This window comes from Suillus paluster (genome assembly GCF_016628075.1).
Source record: "Suillus paluster strain FC165 chromosome Unknown EDB91scaffold_2, whole genome shotgun sequence".
In the NCBI taxonomy this organism is placed as follows: domain Eukaryota; kingdom Fungi; phylum Basidiomycota; class Agaricomycetes; order Boletales; family Suillaceae; genus Suillus; species Suillus paluster.
In genome coordinates, this window is record NW_024537562.1 from 1167668 (window position 1) to 1188460 (window position 20793).

Below are 20793 nucleotides of genomic sequence, written 5' to 3' on the forward strand. Positions count from 1 at the left end.
TGTGACGGGAAGTTGTACTGATTTGACGTGGTATATTTCGTTTGCGGTTGGATTTAGCATTCTTGCCTTTTTCGTATTCGCTGTCCCTTCCTTGCTGTTCTTGGCGGACGAGCTTCTCTCCGTAACACCCCCATAGATCTTCACACCACCCATCCTTATCGAACTTGGATTTACATATTTTATGACATTACTTTGGCATTGCTTTCTTATGTTTCAAACGGTTTTCACCGCGGTTGACTCGGAGGTAGATTCTGTCAAAGACTCTTTCAAATTTCCTGATCTGATAGTTCCATAATATTACGCAGCAAATCCATCGCCTTCGAAGCAGGTATATCAAAACTCTACATCCGGGTGGTCATGGAATATGACTATATGTCATCTGGGTATAACATTAGCTCTGGGCGTACTTTCTCGTCGAACTCCTCGGGTTTCAGGAATCCAAGCGCAATCGTAGCCTCCTTCAGCGTCGTTCCTTCCTTGTGTGCTTTCTTTGCGCATTTGGCCACGTCTGCAAAGTGCGATCAACTTTCACCGGACTTGCGCGGAGTTATAATTAGCACCCACTATCATAGCCAAGATGACTGTTTAGGATCGTTGCCAACATCAGACTCTCGTTCAGGAGGTGGTTGATACGTTTTTCATTGGCCTGGATGCCAACCACGCAGTGCTTCGTAAACGAGCGTGATGCTGATGAGACATGGTCAACGAGTGGGTACGAATCATCATTCAATTATGAAAGCTCACCATCAGAAAGAAGACGGATACTTTGTAACACGTTCATGATTATGACCGGTTTGAAGACGTTGAGCTAATTCGGGAGAACAATAAATAATAAACGTGCTGCATGAAATATTAATACCTCAAACTGTCCGCTGGCTCCAGCGACGCTAACAGCAGTCTGATTACCGATGACTTGAGCAGCGACCATTGTCACAGCCTCGCACTGCGTGGGATTGACTTTGCCAGGCATAATACTACTGCCAGGCTCGTTCTCGGGGAGACTAAGTTCACCGAAGCCACAACGAGGACCAGAACCAAGGAACCGAATGTCATTGGCGATCTTCATTAGGGAGCATGCGATGACATTCAGAGCACCATGAGCCTCAACCAGGGCATCGTGACTGGCTAAAGCTTCAAACTGCGGATCTTCGTCAGCAGTTGGACGAAACAATCGTGGTGGAATGTCTTACCTTGTTGGGTGCGGTCTGGAACTTCAAGCCTGTGATCGTGGAGATCTCGGCGGCAATTTTCACGTCAAAGCCCTTCTTAGTGTTCAAACCCTGCACAGCACGTGAGCATTTATCCTTCGCTGGGTGTTAACTGACTCACTGTGCCAACAGCAGTTCCACCCTGAGCAAGGAGGCTCAAGCGGGGAATGACATTTTGGACACGAGCGATGCCATTATCGATTTGCTGGACATATCCGCTGAACTCTTGACCAAGCGTTAGGGGAGTGGCATCCTAAAAGTGATCAGACAACGGCCGCATTGACGGCCGACCTTTGCATACCTGCAAGTGTGTCCGTCCGATTTTGATAATGCTGCTGAAACTCTCGGCCTTTTCATTGAGTGCGTCCCTAAGTTCCGTCAATGCCGGAAGCAGCGAATGGTTAATTTCAGTCACGGCGGCGACGTGCATGGCTGTTGGGAAGCTACAGTGACCGGTAAATCTATGCCATCAAGTATAATTCGCGTCGCAACTCACGTGTCATTACTACTCTGGCTCATGTTAACGTGGTCATTGGGATGGACTGGTTTCTTTGAACCAAGTTCGCCGCCAAGGAGTTCTATCGCACGATTTGAAATCACCTGTTGACCATACTGAGTGAGCCCATTGATCAATCAAGCGTTTGCTATGCTCACCTCGTTTACGTTCATGTTGCTTTGAGTTCCACTTCCAGTTTGGAAGACAACCAAGGGGAAGTGGTCCATAAGCTTCCCAGAAATGACCTGGAGTAAAGATCAGCTCGAAGTGCACATACGAAGGCTAGGACTCTCACATCATCAGCAGCTTTTTGAATGGCTTCGCCGACCTTAGGGTCCATGCCATAGCTGACATTAACGATGGATGCAGCCTTCTTCAGCACACCGAAGGCCTTGATCAGAGGAGGGGGTAGTCGTTGCGAAGGGCCACCAATATCAAAATTTTGTAGTGACCTGCAGAAAATGCTCAGTAGTACACGCATCTCAGACTCAATACATACCGCTGTGTCTGTGCGCCCCAATAGCGATCGGCAGGGACCTGGAGATCACCGAACGTGTCACGCTCAGTGCGGAATGACTGATTTGACTGACACGATGATCATCGATTCCTTCCGCTTCTGCGAAATTACCTGACTTACCATAACACAACTAGATGTTGAGAACAGTCTTCGACGGGGAATCACATGAAGGAGCTATTGAAGTTACATCACACCACATGAGCATGACAGAATGAGTGAGATGTCACGTGAGGACTAAAGCGAAGACTAACCCGACGGGGAAGCCGAATACCCGTAGCCATGACTAGCAGACTCTAGTACTAGTGTTTTCAGCGACACAGAGAGTGGAGGCAGACAATTCTGAGGAAGTTATGTCCACACATAACTTCACCTACGCAAATGCTACGCGCGGCTTTTGCCGTCCGAAATCACCCGGTCATCATGACACCAGCATTACTAGTACTGTCGCGGAATGGGGGCCGCTTGGGAATGAACCCAAGGTCCATGCTGATATGACTAGACATCGCGACGCCGCTCTCCTTTCGTCGTTTCAGCATGACTATCATTGGGTGCATAGTTCTTCGCCTTACCACGTTCCTATAAATCATCCGATCGCTGTCTGGTATCAAACGAGATATAGCCACTCAATAGACGGCTTTGTTCACAGTGCACACCTTCGTTATATTCTCATAGACTTTATTGTCTCGCTCTTGTGAAATCAGAAATCATGCGGTTGCACAAGGGTTGTGTCTTCGACGTCGTCACCGGTGATCGGGTACGAAAGTAGCAAATCCACGTGATACTCGCAAGTGTAATTACGACCCTACACTCTCACTGCCTAAAGTCTTCAAGCTTCAGGAGCACTCACCATACCTACTTAACTTCTCTTTTTGCAGCAGTCGTTTATCATGGCTACAGTGGCATCCCAGGTCATTCTTCACCCTTATGTTTCTCAGTCCTTGAAATTTGGATCATTTAATATCGGTCGGGACAAGGTATGGGTGATCTCATGGGGTTTGAGGAACGGAATACTTATCGGAATGCTTTATCCGCTAGCTCTACCGCACGGTTCAATACTTCTCTCGGTTTCTCGCTTGGTATCTCCTTTCTCGGGGCAACAAAGTCGAAGCTGCTCGATGGACAGCTCTCAAGGGCCACTTAGCTTTAGGCCGTAAACGTAAGGCTTGCCCATAGTCGCATGACCAGACCTGACGTTCGTGTAGTCATGCGGCTCGGAAAACCCGTTGAACACCTCCAAGCCGCATTGCGTGCAGCTCAATCAACGAGTGAAGTCGGCGAACAATTGTCCAGCATTGGTCGGCAGCTTGCCTACTTTGGATACCTTACATATGACGCAGTTGTGTGGGTAAGTCACAAATGATCCTGAACGGTTCTACTACTCACATTATTTGACAGACGAACGCAGCCAAGTTCATTGCTCTGAAGCCCAGCACTGCTGAGAAGGTCACAAAGACGTCCAATAGATTTTGGTTGGCTGGAATCTTATTTAGCATTACACATGGACTACTGAAGGTGAGACCTGTTGCTCATCTGGGATAATGCATTTCAATTTCGCTTTTCCAGGCCGGACGACTCGCCCACGATGCGAAGAAATTGCGTAACTCCGAGACTTGGGGAGAAAAGGACCTTAGCGATGAAGCTCAAAGAGAAGTCAGGCAACTTGCGCTTGAAAAGTACGTTGAACCCATCAGTATACATCATAAATGACTTTTTAATATTCCCATAGCCTGCGCGCGGACACACGCTACCAATTCATCATCGACCTTTTCGATATTTGGATACCCGCATCCAACTTGGGTCTTGTCAATGTCAACGACGGCGTTGTTGGCTTTGCTGGGTCAGTTCGGCAGCATTTTTTCAAACTGGAATTTGACTGACGGGTTGTTATGTTCAGTTTCATTTCCTCTCTCATGGGCCTTCGTGCTCAATGGATTGCTGTCAACGGGAAGAAAATTTGAGATTCCCTCAAGTATAATACTGTATATACTTCTGCTGGCATTTGATATTTACTGCTCCAAAGCACGCTCTGGCTTTGTGCAGCTATGGCACTGACTTCTGAATTGTATCACTCGTTCCGGCATGCCAGCGGATAGCAGTACTATCACCATATGTAATTCACCTTGGCGGCAGGCCCCACGTGTTTCGACGACGAAGATTGATATCAAGCTACCCCATCATCGTCAGAGGTGCTTGAGACACACTCTGTTGATCTCTTAATCGAAGATATTCCTTTCGGACATCATCCATGGCTGCTTGGCTGGTGCTGAAAACACGTTTACTTGATGTGCTGGAAAGAGGGTAATGGGGAGACCCACTATTGTAGCATACACTCTTGCAGAGCCTTGTACTTGTCCCTGCAAGCCCATGCAACAGACAGTGTGCGTCCGGTCGCGCAGTCGGCGAATTCTGAACAACAGAAGAGTGATATTAGTGATCTTATAATATGCTAGGAAACGCGGTCGCACCCTTGACTATTGGATCACATTCCGCCAAAGCGCGCGCTTTTGTAGTTTTGAGGAGTGTGTCCTCTTCCCTTCGGGAAAGCGCGTTCATGAAAGTCCAATGCGAACAAGGTTTCAACAAAGCTGATTCACCGACTTGCCTTTTTTGTCGACGGAAGCTGCCGTCCTCAGGACTTGTTCACGCTGTGAGTCTGACGTTCTCCCGACTAGCCGTCCTCCATAATGTCGGCCCATTCTCTCCTCGTAAACTCATTGCTTCGCCCGCGTTCCAGTAGCCGATTGTCATCTCAAGTTAGACACCTAGCAACGCCATCGACCTCAACGCCGAAGTCAAAGTCCAGCTTCCGTGAAACGCTGGTCTCCGGACCATCACTAGACGACTTCATCTCAGGAGAACCCATAGAACATGTAGTGCTCGGGAACACTAAAGGGTGCACATAAATTGTACTCCTTCTCTGGATGATGTTCATACATTCCCTACAGACCTCGGCTACCCAGCTTTCTGAAGACAAAGATACCCTCGGGCGCATCTTTCAACAAGATTAAGAAGGACTTGAGGGGTCTTAATCTTCATACTGTATGTGAGGAGGCACGATGCCCAAATATTGGTGACTGCTGGGGCGGAAAGGAAGGTGCAACTGTGGAAGAGGGCAAGAGAGGAGCAACGGCTACGATCATGGTGTGCTGTATGGTGTCGGAATTACTATTCATTGACTAATTCACCCCTTTCAGTTGATGGGAGACACCTGCACTCGTGGTTGTAGATTCTGCGCCGTCAAGACCTCCCGTGCACCACCTCCATTGGATCCTCATGAACCTGAGAACACGGCAGAGGCCATCAGTCGATGGGGGCTCGGATACATAGTACTCACCAGTGTTGACAGAGATGGTGCGTTGACTATGAGAGTAACCAGATTACAGACCAATGACTCCCCGTCCAGACCTTGTAGATGGCGGTGCACGCCACTTTGCAGAAACCATTATAAAGATCAAGCAAAAGTACGTATACATGCCGACTTCGTGTGTATCGCTGACTAACTGGATGTTCAACTCAGAGCGCCTCAGATTCTTGTGGAAGCATTAACAGGAGATTTTGCAGGCAACTTGGAAAATGTTTCTCTCGTGGCCAAGTCCGGACTAGATGTTTACGCACACAATGTCGAGACTGTGGAGGCGTTGACTCCCTTCGTGCGCGACCGCCGTGCAACATTCCGACAGAGTTTGAAGGTGCTTGAACACGCGAAGAAGGAAGGTGTTCGCATAACCAAGACAAGTATCATGCTTGGTGTCGGTGAGACAGAAGAGCAGGTCATAGATGCTTTGCAAGGTAAATGGCAGCTTACTCGTATCAAGAATATACCTGCTGAATCATCCTTCAGAACTTCGCAAAATTGATGTCGATGTTGTGACATTTGGTCAATATATGCGGCCCACGAAGCGACATATGAAAGTTGACCGATATGTGGAACCTGCCGAGTTTGACCGATGGAAACAAATAGCTGACGAAATGGGCTTCCTCTATGTAGCTAGCGGCCCTCTTGTCCGCAGTAGCTACAAGGTCAGCCTTTCCGTATTCCCTGTTTCGCACGTCCTTCTCACACAAAGTTGCTAGGCTGGAGAGTATTTTATAGAGAATGTGTTGAAAGGGAAAGCCACAGAGAACAGAGTGAAGAATCTCGTTACACAAGAAGCATCTATAGGCTATAACCAGACGACATGATCGTGTTGCACGATGTTGTCTTACTGATTTACTCTCCTCATAATGATTTAATCCACGGGCGGATCCCTTTCTCTACTGCCGTTTCCTGATGATATGATCCAACCAGTTGTTTGTCAGCAACCCTTGCCTGCGGTTAAGCATCACCCGACATATCCCGACATATTGGGACTAGCAATGAGGATTGTGTATCTAAGATCTGCTTGCTGACAATTACTCCTCGTGACTTTACCCTCACCCTGGTCCAACGTGCAGTTTGTGGTAGTCTGACAGCGTTATTCAGATCTATCAATAGTGAGGGAAGTCTGCATCTGTCTGCATCCAAGAACAACTCGGGCTGGACAAGTTACATGTGAGCCCGGAGAATGCCGTCGGAGTTTGATTCAAACCTTGTCTATCTCAAACTCTAAACGTGCATCATCCACGCCAAAAGTTCGTCCATCGCCGTCGACACCCCCAGTCAACATGGTAAGTAAACCCAAAATCTCAATCTATTCGTGAAACTGACATTCACCAGGATTCATCAAAAGCTCCCGTCAAACTCGCTAAAGTCATCAAGGTTAATATGTGTACTGACCCCTCGTGAACACACTCGTTTTAACTCCTGGCCACAGGTTCTCGGACGCACCGGCTCCCGTGGTGGAGTCACGCAAGTTCGTGTTGAGTTCATGGACGACACTACGCGGACAATCATCCGCAACGTTAAGGGTCCTGTGCGGGAGGAGGATATCCTCGCACTATTGGAGAGCGAGCGTGAAGCTCGGTAGGTTTATATTTTCATGCGACGTAGACTGTACTGAGTGCCTTATGACAGCCGCTTGCGCTAAACCCCGTATCTTCATTGCTATGTGTTCTTAGTTCTCTATCATTGCGCATGTACACGAATCCCTCCGCATGAGATATACCGAGTCCTCCCCAATCCCTTTATCGCGCAGTGAGGTTCCGCATCCGATAACCACTTATCACGTTTCAGCGGCAAGGTAGTTGAATATGCGGGCGAAAAACGTAATACTTTTCGCAGTGCATATCGATATAGAGTGCCCTGTCAAATTATTGTAATTAAGTAGGACCGCAACCTCCGACGTACATCCGACCATCCGGCTATCCAGTACCTTTAAGAGATTATCGATCGATTCACTGTTGTTTCATCTTGGCTTCGTCCGTCTCCTCCGACAGTCCCCTCGCAAAATCGTGTATCAGCAGAATGGCTCGAAGACTAGCCTATGTGACGCTACTCACAAGAACCAGTTATTTACCTGGTGTTCTGGTGCTCGATCATACACTTAGATCGGTGGATTCTGCGTTCCCTCTTGTTGTGATGGTCACTCCTACGCTGCCCCAGGAGGCTCGGAGTGTTCTGGAGCGAAGGGGCATTTCCATGAGGCCTATCGAGTCGCTGCGCCCTCCAGAGGGACTTCATTCGCTTTCAACTCACGATGCAAGATTCGCTGATACTTGGACGAAGCTGAGGTGTGTGCAAACTAGCCACGAGCTGATGGACAACTCATTCCGAAATAAAGGGCATTTGAATTGGAAGAATACGAGGTACTCCGTTCAGATTCTGCAGTGCTCGTTACTTACATCGTAATTTGAGAATAGCGTGTTGTCCTTATGGATGCCGACATGATCGTGATGCGCAATATGGACGAGTTGTTTAATCTCGATCTCCCAAACAACTGGATAGCTGCCGCGCATGTGTGTTCTTGTAACCCACGCAAGCTGCCCCACTATCCTGCTGATTGGTACGGCGTTCGACTATTTGTCATTACAATCACCTGAAATTCAAGTCCAGGGTCCCCGAGAACTGCGCATATACACCGTTGGTCCACCCCTCTGGCCTAACTACTCCAGTAGTCATTACAGAAGCAAGCCCACGTCCTTACACTCAGTTGAACTCCGGCCTTGTAGTTCTCAATCCTTCTCTCACTCTTGCAGAAACAGTCCGGAATCACCTTTACACGTCACCTCTAGTGTCAACTTGGTCATTCCCTGACCAAGACCTCCTTTCAGATTTATTTAGAGGAAGGTGGAAACCTCTTCCATGGTGTTACAACGCGCTCAAGACACTGATGTTAATTCACAAACCGCTGTGGAGAGACGAGGAGATCAGATGTCTTCACTACATTTTGGCTGACAAGCCTTGGCACGCCAAACTATCTGAAGATGACAGAGGAGAGTACGCAAAGAGTCACAGGTGGTGGTGGCAGAGGCTCGAACAACTCGGCCGAGAGATGAAAGGAGAAACTGAAGACTGGAAGCTGGTGTTGGCGAATATTGCACAGTAGTGTTGATAATACAGACACCTAATTAGATTATAATTGTAGAATGGATAGACGTGCAGGGGTCACCAAAGGAATCAAGGTCGCCATGCGACATGTACTTCGTCAGTCCGGAATCTCGAATATCAACAGTCATTTTCTGCAAGACTGATCCATAGGATGGGGACACTGACCTCTGCGTACAGGTGCTCTTTGCAAGAGGTGTCTGAAATCCCATACGATAACTCAGTAGACCAGCCTGAGCAATCATGATGCCATTGTCAATGCAGAAACTGCGAGTTTATGAATAAAAAAACCACATCATGAGTACTTCGAAGACTAACCGCTCATCGGTCGCAAACACCAGTCCATCGCGCTCTTGCGCCATAATGCCCATCATTTCTTGCAGTCGTTCATTACCTTTGGGTGAATAATTTAGGTCGCCGTGACAAGATACAAAAAGTAACTTACAGCCAACTCCTCCGACGATGAGCACCTCTTTACTCCCAATATGAGCCATTGCTCGTTCCGTGATTTCAACAAGCATGGAGAACACCGTCTCTTGGAGGGAGAAGCAGAGATCCGCAGGCGTAATAACATCTTCAGACTCTTCTGAACGCTCGGCCTGAGGCCGATACCGACGGTCAGATGTATAGACTTCGATCGAGGTCAGTATGCCAGACAAGCTAACGTCCATTCCCTTGGTTGTGTAAGGTAACGGGACGAGTCGATTTCCCCTGCATGTACGCCAGGTCAGTTGGAATACCACAAACTGAAATGAAACAAAACACTTCTTAGCTTCTTGTTCGATGTTAAATCCTGGACTTGGGTCGTTGCTCAGGTTTATGACCCTGGCAAACCTGTCAAGGCAGTTCCCAACAGCGATATCGAGCGTTTCTCCAAATATCCGATAGCATTGTCGGGAATATGCGATGACCTGGGTGTTACCTCCAGATACGTATAGTACCACTGGATTCTGAGCTCCAGTGACTTGCCGCCCCATTTCGATATCTGTTTTACAACATCAGTGGAGGCTGCACACTGTTATTGGATGAACCTACGTCCAACACAATGATTGACGCCGACAAGGGGCTTCTCGTACAACAACGAGAGGGTGCGAGCAACTAGAACAACAGACTGCAAAGGTGCACCCATACCGGGACCTGGAGGAATATTTAACTAAGAGACTTCACAAGGGATCCGGCTAACCTTTGGTATAACATATACAGTCCAGATCGTGCATCGTGATGTTTGCCTTTGCAACCGCATCTTTTATTACCGTTAATGCCCATTCTCGATGGTGCTGAGCAGTGTCTCGGGGAAGAAATCCCTCCCCAGGAGGTGTGATGTAAGTGTGTCTAACATTCGAAAGGACTTCCGTCGATCCATCGACATCGTGTTTGATAACTCCTGCGCCGAGTTTGTTGGCTGATCCTTCCAGTCCCAGAGCGATGTATGGCCTGCCTGACGAGCTCGGTGAGTGTTGTTCATGATGAAACACTATAATCTCAACTTGGATTATTGAGCGGAGACTTGCGATGACAGCCTGGCATTGTTCGAGATGTCTGTCGGCTCTCGCGCTTCAACGTCGTATAAAAGCACGGTTACCAAAAAATGAAATCGAACCTATGATACAGGGTTGAGATATTAGGCCTTTGTGACTGGTAGGTATGTAGCACTAGCACTTCAATATGAGCTCGAGCGTCTCAAGACGAATTATGTAAGTAATGCAGGTCATGTTTCGACATATTCGGAATCGCAGTCAATGGAATCATCGTCAACGTCGCTGTCATGTTCATGTTCAATGCGGCGGCGTTTGTTTGACGAGCGCCTGGCAGGAAGGTGACGTTTAACCGAACACTGAGATGACGCAGAGCTCTCGATAGTACTGTACTGTGCTGTTTTTCGCGCCTTCAGGCTGTTGTAGAGATTCTCCTTGAAATCAATACACGTTAACTTGACACACGGCGCACGTAGTTCGCCACTCTCATAAGCTGCGTTGATGTCCTCGACGGAACGTGAGTCTTTCGATTTGCGTTGCGTAGTTTCGCAGTACTTGGATCGAACCTAATCCGCCAAAATCAAAAGATGATGTCATCGAAGTGCTTGTCGCTTACATTATCGGGCAGACTCTGCCATTCAGCAACCGTTAACGGTTCGACACGATGGGCCTGATACCGGCCCATAAGTTTGTAGTTGGTTTTCGCAACTCCAACGAAAAGTTCGTGTACCTGGTCCTCTGGGCGAACGAATCTGTGAATTTCATCCCCTAAGCCAACAAACATGTACCCGGCCATGCCAGGTCTTGTTGGACACCAAGGGTTTTCCCATAGATTCGGACAAAGATAGCTTGTTATACCGAATTTTTTCGATAGTGTTTTTTGGCACCCTATCCTGATGATCCCATAAGCTGATGCGACGAAACACATAAGGAGAAAGCTTACTTCACAATGAGAGATTGTGACCCTCCGCCGAGATGGATTGATAGGAATGGCCGCGAAAAACACGTACTTCCATCGTCGGGAAGGTCAGGAATGACCTGTGGTACATTTGCGATGAGTCTCGTTCGGGTAGCGGGTATCTGACTCGGATTGGAGGGGGAATAAGCTGCAGGAGTATCAGCAGTGGCAGGTGCTTCTTGCTTCAAGTGGCGAGCGCGAAACAGTGGCCCAGCTGTCGAGGCGCCCCGTATGACTGACAAATTAGCACCATTAGGCTTGCTACCGTGACTGGGAGATGGGAGAGGATTTGTGTTCACGCCAACCTGGATGGAGAGTATTAATTAGTGTAGCATGGTATATATTAGCTGAAAATGATTCTACCTCCACGCGAACAACTCGTGCGGTAGCTTGGCCGAGTTGAAGCTCACGCGTCAAGGCTTCCTTTTCTTCGGTCAACTCACGAAGCCGTTTTTCCAGTGTATCAACCTAAAAATACGTATTAGCCTGCGGCAATGAGTCAAGGAGTGAGTGTCGGCAACACCTTCTGCTGTTTCGTCAAAGCATCCTGCGTTGACAGTTCAAGCGATCTGCGCAGTGCGTCATGCTCTTCCGTTGCATGTTGCAGCGCTACATTCTGGCAACACTTCTTTCAGCTAGCTATCATCAAAATGCGCTCGGCATACCTCGTCCTGCAAGCGCATCACATCTTGCTCTAACGTTGAGTTTCGCTCATGAAGTTGGCGTGTTTCCGTTTCGGCCTGTGAGTGGTTAGGCGGGAGAAAGTCAACGAGATCACGTCCTGTCACGTCTACATACTTACCTGTCCGTTCTTTGCTTGTATCAACACATTCAACCTATCGCGTTCATTTACTGCATCTTCTAATCTTGTGAGTCTCTCGCGCAGGACTTGAGCTTCCTTTTTCGCGTCCACCAATTGCTCTAGGGTTTCGATGTGGTACTTATTGTGGTCCATGTAGTCGATTGTGGCCAGATAGCGAAACGACGCGCGGAGTAGTTAACACATCTGTCGCGAACAAGGAAACAGGGGCCGCCCATATAAGTGTTTTATAAACTCCGCAGTCTCAGTTCATCACGCAAAGCAGAAAAAAATAACGAGTATGCATGTGAAAAATATAATCTAGTCTAGAAACGACGGTAGGCTTCAAAGACACGCGAAATCATTGTACTTTTAGAGCATGAATGTGAGAGGATTCTCAAGGTAACCTTTGAACGCAGTCATCCACCGAGCACCCACAGCGCCATCCACCGTCCGGTGGTCTGAGCTTAGCGTCGCTTTCATCATGTTGACCGTCTTGAAACCACGCTCCTCTTCAGGTGCTGGGACAATTGTGGGCTTTGTGCTGCCAACAGCAAGGATGCATGATTGGGGAGGGTTGATGATGGCAGTGAAGTGCTCGATATCATACATGCCAAGGTTAGACACCGTGAAAGTGCCACCCTATCGAATCAATGAGTTTCATACACGTCGGCATAAAAGTATATAACTTACCTGATATTCTTGAGGAGCCAGCTTGCCATCCCGAGCCTTTTTGGCGAGGGCTTTGGCTTCACTAGAGATAGTTGCCAATCCTTTCGAACCGACATCCTTCACAATAGGTGTAATCAAACCAGTGGGGGTGGCGACGGCAACCGAGATGTCAGCCTTCTTGTATCTAAAGGCAAGGTGAGTGGAACCAAAAAAATTGTTTCCGCGGAAGTACTTACTGTCGGATGACCTCTCCGAGCCATGCCGAGTTGGCCTCAGGCACGTCATTCAAGGCGCATGCAACAGCCTTGAGAATGAAGTCATTGACGCTCAGCTTAGCAGCTTTGTCTTTCTCGCCAAGGGTCTTGTTGAAGACCTCCCGCAGCTTCATCACCTTGTCCATGTTAATCTCGACGGTAAGGTAGTAATGGGGCAGCTCTTGCTTGGATTGCGTGAGACGTGAGCCAATGACGCGACGCATATTTGAAACTGGGGTGTCTGTGTATTCCGGAAGGGAGGTAGCAGGTCCTACAGAAGAGGCGGCAGTGACTGCTGAAGCTATTGCCGCGGGTGGTTGGTACTTTTCAATGTCCTCTCGAATGATGCGTCCCTCGGGACCGGTACCCTTCACTTGGGCCAAGGGGATGCCGCGTTCCAAAGCGATCTTCTTTGCGATGGGGGACGCGAATATCCGTTCACCCTTAGCAAGCTCAGACTTAGCCTGAGAGGGTGCAGGTTTGGGTGCCTCCTCAGCTTTGGGAGGCTGAGGTGTGCTTTCCTCCTTCGGTGGGGGAGGCGGTGCGGATGAAGGCTCGGAAGCCATTTGAGCTGCACCTGACAGGTCGTCGCCTTCTTCAGCCATGATAGCAATTGGTGAGCCGACAGCGACGTTCTTCGAGCCATCTGGTGCCTGAATGTAGGCAATGCAGTATGAGATATTGAAAACATGAGGGTGAAAGCTAACGCACAATGATCTTGGCAAGAATACCGTCGTCCTGGGCCTCCACATCAATGGTGGCCTTGTCTGTCTCCTGTGAACAGAGATGAGGATTCGGAGTGGAAGCAAAAATAAGGCTAGGTGAACATACAATCTCGAGCAGCACGTCACCGGCAGTGAATGATTCACCCTCCGCCTTTTTCCAGGAGGCAATACCACCCTCGGTCATGGTGGGACTCATCGCAGGCATGGAGAACTTGGACAGTGCATGTCTCCGAGCAGACATGTGCATCTCTATGAATGATTATTAGTTTAGTAAGTATCAAAGACGACGAATAAGATGCATACGCCGTGAAAGTACGCGAGCGAGAGAAGAGGAGGCCATTGTTGCTGGAAGAGCAAAACCGGGATTCCTGAAGAGCGAACGGGAGTATAAGTTGGAAGTGGGCTGAGATTTTTTGAAAGTAGTCACGCCAAATAGCGACAAATCCGAACACGGCTACGACGCGAACAGGTAGCGTCTCCCGACTTTTCCCTCAAGAGTCAGGTCATCCCAGGTTTTATTATTTCGCAGGCACTCGTCTTTCGGCTCCCTTCAAGCTTCCCATGACATCTGATATCTTACTCCCAGGACAACCAGTCCCCCTCCCTCGTGGTCCTGCACCAAACCTTGGAGGAGGTTTATACCTAAAAGATGGACAGGTTAGAGCGAGCCTTGTCGGTGTCGCACAGTACGAAGGACCTGTTTGTTTATTCTCTTGGTGTTTACTCAGAATGATTTGAATGACGATCAAATCATACTCGGGTTTACAATGTGTGCAGACCTTGGCAATATCTCACGTACGATCACATCCTCCCGCAGCAAATTCGGTCGTGCTAGGGACCGTCACTCGCTTGTCGCCTTTACAGGCCATGGTGTCCATTTCAGTCGTTGATGGTGTCCCTCTTCCTGCCGGTGAAGAATTCAATGGTGTCATACGCACTCAAGATGTCAGAGCAACAGAGAAAGACAAGGTGAAGATCAGCGACTGCTTTCGTGGAGGAGATGTCGTCAAGGGTATAGTGGTAAGCTGATTAAGGGGACGTGGTAGATAGCTCGCTCAACAATCACAGATATCTCTGGGTGATGCTCGGAGTTACTACATCACCACTGCACGCAACGACCTCGGTGTTATCTTTGCCAACAGTGAAGCTGGTAAGCAGTTCCTTCGTGTTACATGACAGGAATTCCAACCAATTATCTAGGCGCGTCGATGGAACCTGTGTCATGGCAAGAGATGAGGTGTCCCAAGACAGGACGAATAGAAAAGCGCAAGTGCGCAAAACCTGAAAATTTATAGTTCTATGGCTAGCCAAGTTCTTAATGATACGACTCCATGTAATCATCAACGGCAAAACAGGGGTTCGTACAAAAGAAAACCGAGCAATGGTGGACCAACTGTGGATGAGATGTTTGGTTCATATCACTCGAATTACGTAATCAGTACCGTGTTCTTTGCTGTGGACCGTCAACCAAGTGTTAAGAAGACCATTACAAGCGTTTCTCCCCTCTGTTTCTACAATTCCCCTTTATTCCTTGATATTTTCTGGTTGTGTTTCTAGGCTGTACTTTATTTCTTTTGACGGTCCATGACGGCTATTCTGTCACCCACAGATGCCCTACGCAGAGACCCAATAATGGCATCCATAGAAGACAACCAGTTCAAGTACCCATACCTTTCTTGCAACGCTCAATCTTGAGTCCTGACTATGTTCTGCAAGTAGTTACCCCTCCACGGACTGGAAAGCAAAGTACAATGAGGTCGCCGACATGCTGGCAGAGACCCGTGCAGAACTCGACGAATTTCACACTTCCAGCAAGGAGCTTGAGGAGGAGCTAATCAAAGAAATTGACCGTACAGAGAAGGCGCAGCAGGATCTCAAAGTCAAGGTTGCAAAGACTGAATTGGACCGAGACGAATGGAAGGTAGTTCTCGACGCGTCTCCCAACACCAGTCCACTAATTAACCCTTTACAAAGTCCAAATTTATATCGCTACAGACCACATATAATACAACTACTACCTCCTTGCAACGAGAACTGGACACACTCAGGCAGGAGTCTCAGAAGTTGAAGGTCAGATTACGCGACCTGGAGTTGGGCAATGATGACCTCGAGAGAAATGAGCGTGTGGTCGCATCAAGTCTGGCCGATATAGAGTCGAGATATTCCAAGGCGTTGGAGGAAAAGATACTGCTCGAGCACGAACTTCTTGACAAGGCGCATGTGGAGGAGGAATTACAACGTGTCAAGGATGAGCTACGAGGTGCGTTATGCCGGATTAACGGTGGTTGAATACTGACACTCTTCCGCCAGATGCATCTGTAGAAAATTCCATCCTGAAGGATCAGTTATCAGTTGCTCGCTCCAGGGCACCAAGCATCATGACTGAAACTTCCACTTCCACCACCCCTTCGTCACTGTTCCCTCTTTCTACCCCTTCAACGGACGACAATCTGCTCAGCACTCCACCACCGCCAGACCTTGAACTATCTGAGCTTTCTTCCCATGAGAAATCCTCTATTCCTACCCCTTCTCGCCCTCCTTCTACCTCTGTCAGCTCAAACTTTGGACAATCCATCCTACTTCAGCGCGCAGGTTTCCAGCTGAACAAACCTAACCCCAATACATCCTCGCCTTCATCAATCACGCGTTCGACCACCCTTCCAACCCTTTCTGTTTCACGCAACTCTCCTCGGACTGCCGTCCCTGTCCCCCGACCTACTGTTGTCACTGCAAGTTCCAGCGTGTCTACCAACATTGCTGCCATACCTATGACAGCATCGAAGAGCAAGGGCGTTCAAATGGTTTCCGAAATGCGTGCTCGTGTTAGGAACCTAGAACAGAAGATCCATACACGTGTTCCTCGCTTACGGATGGGCAGCAATGCTGGGCGGCAGGGAGCTAATGCATCGGCAATCTCCACGACGGCCTCCACATCCACTATATCCTCGACATCGGCACCCAAGAGTACCTTTACACGCTCCCTGATACCGGACAGCAAACTTGCCAAACCGAGTCCACAGCGACTTGGCGTAGATACTGGTTTTACGAGTGGTGTGACTACTCCCAACCCTGATAATTCTGGATGGGTTCTCATTATGGACGACACTCCTTCTCCAAATAAGGATGCCGAGAAAGAACACAGACGCTCATCCAGTCCCTCAGCCCCCAGTGCTTTCCGCCGTGGAATTCCTTCATCAGCATCATCCCCTATTTTCTCCAAGCCTAGCCACTTCGTCCAGAGTACAATGGCCCATAGTCGTCGACCTCAATCACGCCTCTCCGGAGCGAGCCTCAGCACTACCGCAACAATCAGTTCCATTCCAACTCCTTCATCTCGCCCCGCAACTCCCACTTTCCTCCCCCTACCAACATCCCGTCCATATTCAAATACGGGAGCTACTGGCTTCAAGAAGTCAACCGGGCCAGGTGCTGGTCCATACGGTCAACCAAAACGTTCCTCCATAGATTCCAGTAATACTGGGTCACCTACCCCCTCTTCTGATGGAGAGTTTCGTCTTCGTGAACGACCGTTCTCATACAATGGGAAAGTCCAGAATGACTTGAGGTCGTTGCCGCAGCTCCCTCTGTCGCACTCGAACGTGACACTCCGCGCATCCTCTAGAATCCCTTCGTCTGCCAGCAGTACCTCAGTATTGTCGCAGAGCAGGATTGGTCGACCTGTGGGTATCACTGGTGGGCGGAAGAATGGTGGATTAGAACCTCCTGGTCAGGACAACGGCGAACCTGACAAGAAACCCCGGGGCAGATCTGGGAGCAACGTGCTCAGTTTCGGACGTGGCGGCGCTTGAGCCGCTATGTTTGCGGCTGTTTCTCTCTCTTTGAATACCTTCCCGTTTGTCTGTGACATGCTATGCTGACTTTGGAGCAGCGTACCCTGACGATCCTTTAGACTACGCGCCTTCCAGGTCTTGAGGACCACTATCATCCATGCCCACTCGTTTTCGCGAACCAATCCATGCCTCACTATGATGACATTAATGACGGAACGAATACCAATTTACCAGCGACAAAGACCACCACTTCGCACTTCTGTCCTCACTTTCGCTGGTATCATGATACATTACGTGGCTGGTTTATTTTTGCAGCCGATCTGTGCTCATATTTTCTTTCTTTTCCATCCTGGCATTTTGTTTTTCTCTGCGGAATTGTGTGAATTATTGTTAATGATCATTTACGTAACCTATGACTGATCTCCTTGCCCAACGTTCAAAACTTTCAGAACGTCACGCCAATTAAGTACATATACTACCACCCAAACTACTACTACCCTGCACAATGTCTACCCCTGGTCCATCTGAACCTTCTCGCTCGCTATATCGTCAACAAGTGCTCGAGGAAGATGAGTACACAGCAGCCTTGTCTGGCATCATAGCGAGAGACTTCTTTCCTTCTCTCGTGCATCTCGACGCAACTAATGAATACCTCGATGCCGTATCGTCGAGAGACCCCCATTTGATCAGCGCATCCGTGCGTAGATTGCAAGAAGTTAATAGCACCCCCGCCACCTACCGCGGGCGCCCATGGCAGACGCCATCCGCGACGCCCTATGGTACTGGTCCATCCGAGACCCCGCTGCGCACGCCACGAGGGGAGCCAGTAGTGAAACGCCCGCGATATGATACCAACATGAGTCTAGACAACTTCCAGGCGCGGTATACATCGGAAGACAATGCAAGCTTCACACAGATTATGGATGACGAGAACCGGAAGAGGAAGGAGAGGTGGGGTTGGGCATGGGAGGCGCAGAAGAGAGTCGAGGAGCAGAGGGATAAGATGATCGAAGCGAGGGAGAGAATGATGATTGAGCCTGCCCAAGCACCCGGTGTGAAAGAGAAGTTCGTGATTGAGGCCCCTACCGTTGCAGGACTCATCACCCAAAGTGGAGAGTCGTCGGAGGAATCGAAAAACCAAACTCAAGATACGAAGGATGACAGCAAGGGAAAGGAGGTCGCTGTTTCAAGTGAACCCGCTGAAGAAGACGAGCCTATGGACGTTATGGCGCCAAGGAAAGATACTCGGTCTGCTGGTGTTGATGGCTGGATGTTTAAGGTGTGTGTGGCTCAGACGAGAGTTTCATTTCAAGGCTGAGTTACTGAATTTCAGGCTCGAAATTCTCTTATGTTCTCCCCTGATGCCGATGTGTTACCGTACCATCCGCGTAGATCGAAAGCCAAAACAAGTGATGATCTCGGAATCATAACGCATGGAAATACACGTCTACCAGAACAGGATGAGGGAGATTCTCAGTCACGAGCTACATCTGCCCCACCTAGTCCCACTCGCAGTCGGATTGATGCCGCCATCACTGGCACGCCGTGTAAGTTCTATGCCGCGTCGCCCAATTTGTTTCTTTTAATCAGCCTCACCAGATCGACCGCGGTCTCCTACCATCAACAAATTTTCGCTTGTACCCAGCCTACCTTCACCTACCGCTTCTGAATTGGGCCCTTCTGCAGTTAACCAGCTCATGACATGGGGAACCCTAAATGCAACTCCACGAATATTGTCCAAGTCAGATGATCCAGCAGAAGGCATGCTACTCCCTAGCACACCTTTCCATATTGCAGCGCCGTCGAGCCGCGAGGCGTTATCTCACAGATTGTCCGCCAATGCGTCAAAAAGTCTTCGCGCGAAAGCTGTCCTTCTTGGGGGTCCGACCCCAATAGCTGGACGCACACCGGCTCGAGGAGGTTCCTTGAAGTCCGGTTCTATGGGCCCTCCGAGTTGGACCCCACGTAGAGCTGACGCACCTGGCAATCTGACACCTGCAGGAAAAAGATTGTTGGATAGAACTACGATGGGTGCAGCAGCAGCGAGAAGAGCGGAGGCGATGGGTCGAATGTCTGGCTGGGGAACGGGACAGACTGGGGAAAGGGACCTCAACCATGTCCGGTGGACACCGACACCGACGGCTCGGGGGGGATGACACCTGGCCAAGGGAAGCTTCTGGCATTGTATTTAGAGGACATTGGAATGTCAAGGCTGGACAGCATATTCTCGAATTACATAAAACTACAGTGAAAAAGTCTGCAAGGAATGCCACAGGAAAGCCAGAAGGCAGATTGCAATGGACGTCATGATCCGGATATCTTGCGACGTTTTGCGACTGGTGGTGCATCGTTATCGATGTCCTTAGCAGCCTCCTTTGCCTTCGATTCGCTGGGTTTCTGCGTATTAGACTTTGGTTTCTTCTTGACTACAACACCCTTCAATGATTTCTTGACATCTTTCTTGGACGCCAGTGCGATGGCTTTAGGCTTCTCCAGGACATTATCACTCGGGTTTCGTGGTTGTGCAACAGGCTGCGCAGGCTTATTGAGGTCATTTTCCCTAGCTGCAACAGCTCTTTGCACATTCTCAATCTTGGTGATGGAGGGATAATGAAGGGAAGCATACTTTCTGAAGTCTGAGAGCTCCTCGCCGTCCTGTGCTTTTCGGAGGCGCTCTTCTTCGGCCTGCTTTTCTCTGATGGAGTCTAGAAACATGATTTCGTCCTCTTCCAGTGCTCGGAATTGATTTGCTACAATTGGACGAGTCAGGATCGCCATAGAAAAGGTGGTATCTCGAACTTGCCTAACTTCGTCTTCTCCTCCCATTCTTCCTGTTTCGCGGCCTAACAAACCTGTTTAATTCAAAAATGAAGAGCAGCCAAGGAAACGCACTCTGTTCGCGGCCAATTTCTATTACAGTACGATTTCAAGTGGTCATTTGAGGCGAAAGCAGTGCTACTCACCTCTGCTAGACTTCGACCATCGAAAGAATCTTCCACGGGCTGTGGAGGAGGCACCTGTCCGAGCCTAGTATGTTTCAGCAGGTTATTCTGGACCTCGGAGAGGCTGTATCTACTATCTGCGCACCTGGCATATGCTGCCTTCCACTGGTCTTCTCTGCGAGACTTGGCCTCCTCGAGGTCATTTTGAGAGATGAACCTCGAGCCGACGCCGCCAACTGAGACTGAGGGTAAACCGTCTTCCATGTCTTGGAATGTGTTACCCCGCGGCCGAGGTCAATTGCAGCAATGGCCGGCATTTCGGCACTAAGCGAAAAATGCGTCACAGCATTTGAGCATTGTAGACTATTGTTACTTATAATAAGAATCTGGGAGGAAGTGAATGAGCCGAACGCCATTCCATTACTGACCAGTGTTCAATATACTGGCCAGCCCCCCTCTCTTTAACTCCTTTTTTTGTTCTTTTGTTCTCGTT

At 49.0% G+C, this 20793-nt stretch overlaps 13 protein-coding genes across 13 annotated transcripts; 7 read left to right on the top strand and 6 right to left on the bottom strand.

The window, feature by feature from the left end:
• Positions 1 to 129: 129 nt before the first annotated feature.
• On the bottom strand, positions 130 to 2724 carry EDB91DRAFT_1277382 (L-Aspartase-like protein; the record flags this gene model as incomplete). The annotated part of the gene is made up of 13 exons (XM_041324677.1): positions 130 to 508; positions 565 to 687; positions 745 to 808; positions 860 to 1138; positions 1191 to 1280; positions 1330 to 1461; positions 1510 to 1651; positions 1705 to 1808; positions 1863 to 1949; positions 2000 to 2156; positions 2204 to 2289; positions 2342 to 2369; positions 2633 to 2724. 13 exons carry the CDS (start codon positions 2722 to 2724, stop codon positions 369 to 371), a joined length of 1524 nt encoding a protein of 507 aa, XP_041183864.1. The 3' UTR covers positions 130 to 368.
• Positions 2725 to 3010: 286 nt separating this feature from the next.
• Positions 3011 to 4283, top strand: EDB91DRAFT_277333 (peroxisomal biogenesis factor 11). The gene is made up of 7 exons (XM_041326681.1): positions 3011 to 3195; positions 3257 to 3377; positions 3424 to 3566; positions 3617 to 3733; positions 3785 to 3894; positions 3948 to 4058; positions 4116 to 4283. Exons 1-7 carry the CDS (start codon positions 3109 to 3111, stop codon positions 4177 to 4179), a joined length of 753 nt encoding a protein of 250 aa, XP_041183865.1. The 5' UTR covers positions 3011 to 3108; the 3' UTR covers positions 4180 to 4283.
• Positions 4284 to 4369: 86 nt separating this feature from the next.
• On the bottom strand, positions 4370 to 4964 carry EDB91DRAFT_276530 (cytochrome c oxidase biogenesis protein Cmc1 like-domain-containing protein). The gene is made up of 3 exons (XM_041326679.1): positions 4687 to 4964; positions 4537 to 4627; positions 4370 to 4484 (listed from the first exon to the last, which is right to left on the bottom strand). Exons 1-3 carry the CDS (start codon positions 4772 to 4774, stop codon positions 4388 to 4390), a joined length of 276 nt encoding a protein of 91 aa, XP_041183866.1. The 5' UTR covers positions 4775 to 4964; the 3' UTR covers positions 4370 to 4387.
• EDB91DRAFT_1097573 (mitochondrial Lipoyl synthase) lies at positions 4857 to 6552 on the top strand. Its single transcript, XM_041317067.1, has 7 exons — positions 4857 to 5114; positions 5167 to 5362; positions 5416 to 5572; positions 5625 to 5682; positions 5739 to 6010; positions 6063 to 6241; positions 6296 to 6552. Exons 1-7 carry the CDS (start codon positions 4906 to 4908, stop codon positions 6401 to 6403), a joined length of 1179 nt encoding a protein of 392 aa, XP_041183867.1. The 5' UTR covers positions 4857 to 4905; the 3' UTR covers positions 6404 to 6552.
• Positions 6553 to 6917: 365 nt separating this feature from the next.
• Positions 6918 to 7167, top strand: EDB91DRAFT_1042280 (ribosomal protein S28e; the record flags this gene model as incomplete). The annotated part of the gene is made up of 2 exons (XM_041312986.1): positions 6918 to 6959; positions 7015 to 7167. Coding segments are annotated over 2 exons (195 nt in total), but the record flags the coding sequence as incomplete, so codon positions are not given.
• A 437-nt stretch (positions 7168 to 7604) lies between these two features.
• On the top strand, positions 7605 to 8685 carry EDB91DRAFT_1042517 (glycosyltransferase family 8 protein; the record flags this gene model as incomplete). The annotated part of the gene is made up of 4 exons (XM_041313001.1): positions 7605 to 7870; positions 7921 to 7945; positions 8000 to 8142; positions 8193 to 8685. The coding sequence occupies 4 exons, from the start codon at positions 7605 to 7607 to the stop codon at positions 8683 to 8685; spliced, it is 927 nt and encodes a 308-aa protein (XP_041183869.1).
• A 71-nt stretch (positions 8686 to 8756) lies between these two features.
• Positions 8757 to 10211, bottom strand: EDB91DRAFT_1042417 (glycoprotease family-domain-containing protein; the record flags this gene model as incomplete). Its single annotated transcript, XM_041312992.1, has 8 exons — positions 8757 to 8796; positions 8853 to 8951; positions 9003 to 9078; positions 9130 to 9395; positions 9450 to 9669; positions 9720 to 9821; positions 9868 to 10122; positions 10172 to 10211. 8 exons carry the CDS (start codon positions 10209 to 10211, stop codon positions 8757 to 8759), a joined length of 1098 nt encoding a protein of 365 aa, XP_041183870.1.
• EDB91DRAFT_277238 (uncharacterized protein) lies at positions 10174 to 12180 on the bottom strand. Its single transcript, XM_041326680.1, has 7 exons — positions 11920 to 12180; positions 11783 to 11857; positions 11641 to 11733; positions 11481 to 11585; positions 11103 to 11422; positions 10776 to 11052; positions 10174 to 10725 (listed from the first exon to the last, which is right to left on the bottom strand). Exons 1-7 carry the CDS (start codon positions 12070 to 12072, stop codon positions 10393 to 10395), a joined length of 1356 nt encoding a protein of 451 aa, XP_041183871.1. The 5' UTR covers positions 12073 to 12180; the 3' UTR covers positions 10174 to 10392.
• On the bottom strand, positions 12181 to 14106 carry EDB91DRAFT_276478 (pyruvate dehydrogenase). The gene is made up of 6 exons (XM_041326678.1): positions 13871 to 14106; positions 13674 to 13816; positions 13554 to 13616; positions 12825 to 13495; positions 12610 to 12772; positions 12181 to 12558 (listed from the first exon to the last, which is right to left on the bottom strand). The coding sequence occupies exons 1-6, from the start codon at positions 13905 to 13907 to the stop codon at positions 12289 to 12291; spliced, it is 1347 nt and encodes a 448-aa protein (XP_041183872.1). The 5' UTR covers positions 13908 to 14106; the 3' UTR covers positions 12181 to 12288.
• Positions 14107 to 14128: 22 nt separating this feature from the next.
• Positions 14129 to 14862, top strand: EDB91DRAFT_1042193 (uncharacterized protein; the record flags this gene model as incomplete). The annotated part of the gene is made up of 4 exons (XM_041312979.1): positions 14129 to 14266; positions 14345 to 14587; positions 14636 to 14717; positions 14768 to 14862. 4 exons carry the CDS (start codon positions 14129 to 14131, stop codon positions 14860 to 14862), a joined length of 558 nt encoding a protein of 185 aa, XP_041183873.1.
• A 138-nt stretch (positions 14863 to 15000) lies between these two features.
• On the top strand, positions 15001 to 17620 carry EDB91DRAFT_276191 (uncharacterized protein). Its single transcript, XM_041326675.1, has 4 exons — positions 15001 to 15228; positions 15284 to 15488; positions 15542 to 15827; positions 15878 to 17620. The coding sequence occupies exons 1-4, from the start codon at positions 15152 to 15154 to the stop codon at positions 17374 to 17376; spliced, it is 2067 nt and encodes a 688-aa protein (XP_041183874.1). The 5' UTR covers positions 15001 to 15151; the 3' UTR covers positions 17377 to 17620.
• Positions 17621 to 17646: 26 nt separating this feature from the next.
• On the top strand, positions 17647 to 19588 carry EDB91DRAFT_276256 (nuclear protein DGCR14). Its single transcript, XM_041326677.1, has 3 exons — positions 17647 to 18637; positions 18692 to 18905; positions 18958 to 19588. Exons 1-3 carry the CDS (start codon positions 17864 to 17866, stop codon positions 19512 to 19514), a joined length of 1545 nt encoding a protein of 514 aa, XP_041183875.1. The 5' UTR covers positions 17647 to 17863; the 3' UTR covers positions 19515 to 19588.
• EDB91DRAFT_276219 (N-terminal domain of NEFA-interacting nuclear protein NIP30-domain-containing protein) lies at positions 19390 to 20676 on the bottom strand. Its single transcript, XM_041326676.1, has 6 exons — positions 20446 to 20676; positions 20322 to 20385; positions 20251 to 20268; positions 20162 to 20201; positions 19985 to 20108; positions 19390 to 19933 (listed from the first exon to the last, which is right to left on the bottom strand). Exons 1-6 carry the CDS (start codon positions 20562 to 20564, stop codon positions 19663 to 19665), a joined length of 636 nt encoding a protein of 211 aa, XP_041183876.1. The 5' UTR covers positions 20565 to 20676; the 3' UTR covers positions 19390 to 19662.
• Positions 20677 to 20793: the final 117 nt, after the last annotated feature.